The sequence below is a fragment of the Solanum tuberosum genome, unplaced genomic scaffold (assembly GCF_000226075.1).
Source record: "Solanum tuberosum cultivar DM 1-3 516 R44 unplaced genomic scaffold, SolTub_3.0 scf00241, whole genome shotgun sequence".
Classification (NCBI taxonomy): Eukaryota; Viridiplantae; Streptophyta; class Magnoliopsida; order Solanales; family Solanaceae; genus Solanum; species Solanum tuberosum.
In genome coordinates this window covers 548,724-551,873 of record NW_006239165.1, presented here as the reverse complement: position 1 = coordinate 551,873, position 3,150 = coordinate 548,724, and the positions used below count along the sequence as shown (strand labels likewise).

General features: G+C 28.0%; 1 protein-coding gene across 1 annotated transcript in view; it reads left to right on the top strand.

Moving 5' to 3' along the window:
- Positions 1-2,187: 2,187 nt before the first annotated feature.
- Positions 2,188-3,150, top strand: part of LOC107062557 (UDP-glycosyltransferase 90A1-like) — a 7,347-nt gene continuing 6,384 nt past the window's right edge. Inside the window, exon 1 of the mRNA XM_015313307.1 lies at positions 2,188-2,496. Coding sequence (XP_015168793.1) covers positions 2,305-2,496 — 192 coding nt within the window. The 5' untranslated portion in view covers positions 2,188-2,304. The remainder of the gene's footprint in view (positions 2,497-3,150) is intronic.

Sequence of the window (3,150 nt, the reverse complement as noted above, 5' to 3'; positions counted from 1 at the left end):
GTGAAAAAAGATTTAAAAATTTCATATTTTATCCTTGCATCATTAGTTATTTATTCCTCAAATTGTTTTTCAAAATCTAATATTAAATATAAATTAATAGAAATAGTGTAGTAAAATATTCATGTCAATCATTATTATGTTAATAATAATGAAAATTTAAATATGACGAGTAAAAGTGAATGAATTAACTAATTTATAACCAACCCTACTTAAATTTGCTTAAAGCTAAATTTTCATTTGATTTATTGCATTCTCTCAATATAAGCAAATTTTTTTTCATAAATGTCATTTTCATTTGCCAAAAAGTTAGCATTATTGATCTTGACATTTCATGTTAACACGAAGTGTGGTCTAAATTCGTCTTTGAAGGATATTCTTACGATCTCTTTTCCATTTTACATGAAAATGATTATTATTTTTTATTTCGAAGAATATATTATCTTTCTTTTTTTTTGACTATATAGCTTGTTTCATACATTATATTTCAAAAAACATAATCTTTCTTTTATGAGCAACTTTCACATATAACAAATATAAAAATCATATTTGTATGTTATAGCTATAGTTTGCATAATTGCGCTCCATAGCAAATTTTTTGTTTGCTATGAAGCTTTTGATTTGTATAATTCGCTAGATACATTTAATTTTATACAAATTGTTCAGTTTTGTATAAATTCATTTATATATTGTAGTTTGTATATATCATACAATCATTTAAAATTTTTGATAATAAATCTTAAAATCTTTATTTCTTTCTAAATTTTGTGATTTTTAAATAGTGTCAGATTCTTTGGGTGTGTTAGATACAAAGTAAAATGTTTTTTGGTTATTAAAATATTTGAAAAATATCTTTCTAAGAAAACAAGCTCCTTAAAGATAAGAAAAATGATTTTCCTAAATGCATGCAAAGAAAACAAGTTGCATAGATAACATTTCAAATTTATTATCCCGTCAGTCGTCACCACCCACTCAATCTCCCGAACCCCCATTCTACATCTCATCCCGTCTTCATAATATTTAGCTAGATAACATATAAATGCTCTTGAGAAATATTTTGTTATTTACCAAACATTGGATCTATTTATGAGAACAATCCCAAATTCTCAAAAATATCAACAATCGAAGGAGCAGAGTGCAGAGAGATGGCTTCTCCTTCTCCTCGTACTATCCATGTTGTTGTTTTCCCTTTCATGTCCAAGGGCCACACAATTCCTATCTTCGACCTTGCTCGCTTTCTTCTCTGCCGCAAAATTTCCATTACCATCTTCACCACTCCTGCAAATCGTCCATTCTTCTCCAATTCCCTTTCCGACACCAACATCAATATCATCGAAATCCCTTTTCCTCAATGATCCAAACAGAGTGTAAACTAATGGGTAAAATAAAAGTAGAATCCTAATTACGTTATATTACTATATCTGATATTTATATTTTATAAAATAAAAATATTAATAATAAAAAAGAAACTTCCCTTAAAAGTATGTGTCAGTGTAAAAAAAGTATACACCGACGGTGCAAAGTTAAACTCTTTTTTTTTTTATCTCAAGATTTTTCAAGGAGTTCTATAGTGAAATATATTATTATTTTTTGTAATAGCGAAGAGTATAGACAAATTTACTAGTTAAGACAACTATGACTATAACATTTAATTTGAATTAATAATTTGTTATTTCATACAATTTTCCCTTCTTTAATTACCATTATATAAGATGAGACCATTAGAAATAGAGTATCTTGATTTTTATGTCTCAATTTATATGATAATAACATACTTTTCCTTTTAGTATGTTCTAAAAGTTTATTACATCATTTATATTTAGAAACAATTTTACGTTAAAATTTTCGTTTCATTCTTCACTTATAATCATACAATCATTTAAAATTTTTGATAATAAATCTTAAAATCTTTATTTCTTTCTAAATTTTGTGATTTTTAAATAGTGTCAGATTCTTTGGGTGTGTTAGATACAAAGTAAAATGTTTTTTGGTTATTAAAATATTTGAAAAATATCTTTCTAAGAAAACAAGCTCCTTAAAGATAAGAAAAATGATTTTCCTAAATGCATGCAAAGAAAACAAGTTGCATAGATAACATTTCAAATTTATTATCCCGTCAGTCGTCACCACCCACTCAATCTCCCGAACCCCCATTCTACATCTCATCCCGTCTTCATAATATTTAGCTAGATAACATATAAATGCTCTTGAGAAATATTTTCTTATTTACCAAACATTGGATCTATTTATGAGAACAATCCCAAATTCTCAAAAATATCAACAATCGAAGGAGCAGAGTGCAGAGAGATGGCTTCTCCTTCTCCTCGTACTATCCATGTTGTTGTTTTCCCTTTCATGTCCAAGGGCCACACAATTCCTATCTTCGACCTTGCTCGCTTTCTTCTCTGCCGCAAAATTTCCATTACCATCTTCACCACTCCTGCAAATCGTCCATTCTTCTCCAATTCCCTTTCCGACACCAACATCAATATCATCGAAATCCCTTTTCCTCAATGATCCAAACAGAGTGTAAACTAATGGGTAAAATAAAAGTAGAATCCTAATTACGTTATATTACTATATCTGATATTTATATTTTATAAAATAAAAATATTAATAATAAAAAAGAAACTTCCCTTAAAAGTATGTGTCAGTGTAAAAAAAGTATACACCGACGGTGCAAAGTTAAACTCTTTTTTTTTTTATCTCAAGATTTTTCAAGGAGTTCTATAGTGAAATATATTATTATTTTTTGTAATAGCGAAGAGTATAGACAAATTTACTAGTTAAGACTAAAGATCATAAATGAGAAGTCAAGGACGCAACGTAATACCAAATGAATGAGACATTGAAGTGGCAGCTAGTGCAAAAAAATTCTTAGAGCCTGTTTGGATGGGCTTATAAGCTGGTCAAACTGGCTTAAAAGCCAGTTTTTGACTTATTAGAGTGTTTGGCAATTATCAAAGTGACTTATTTTAAGTCAAAAATGACTTATTTTAAGCCAAAAGCTAAAAGCTAGGGGGGGAGCTTTTTTTTTTTTAACTTAAAAGCCCTTTTATGTTGACCAAGCATATTACCTTTTTGCCCTTAATTTTTTTATACAATTTCCAAATTGCCCATATTGAATTATTATTATTATTATTATTATTATTA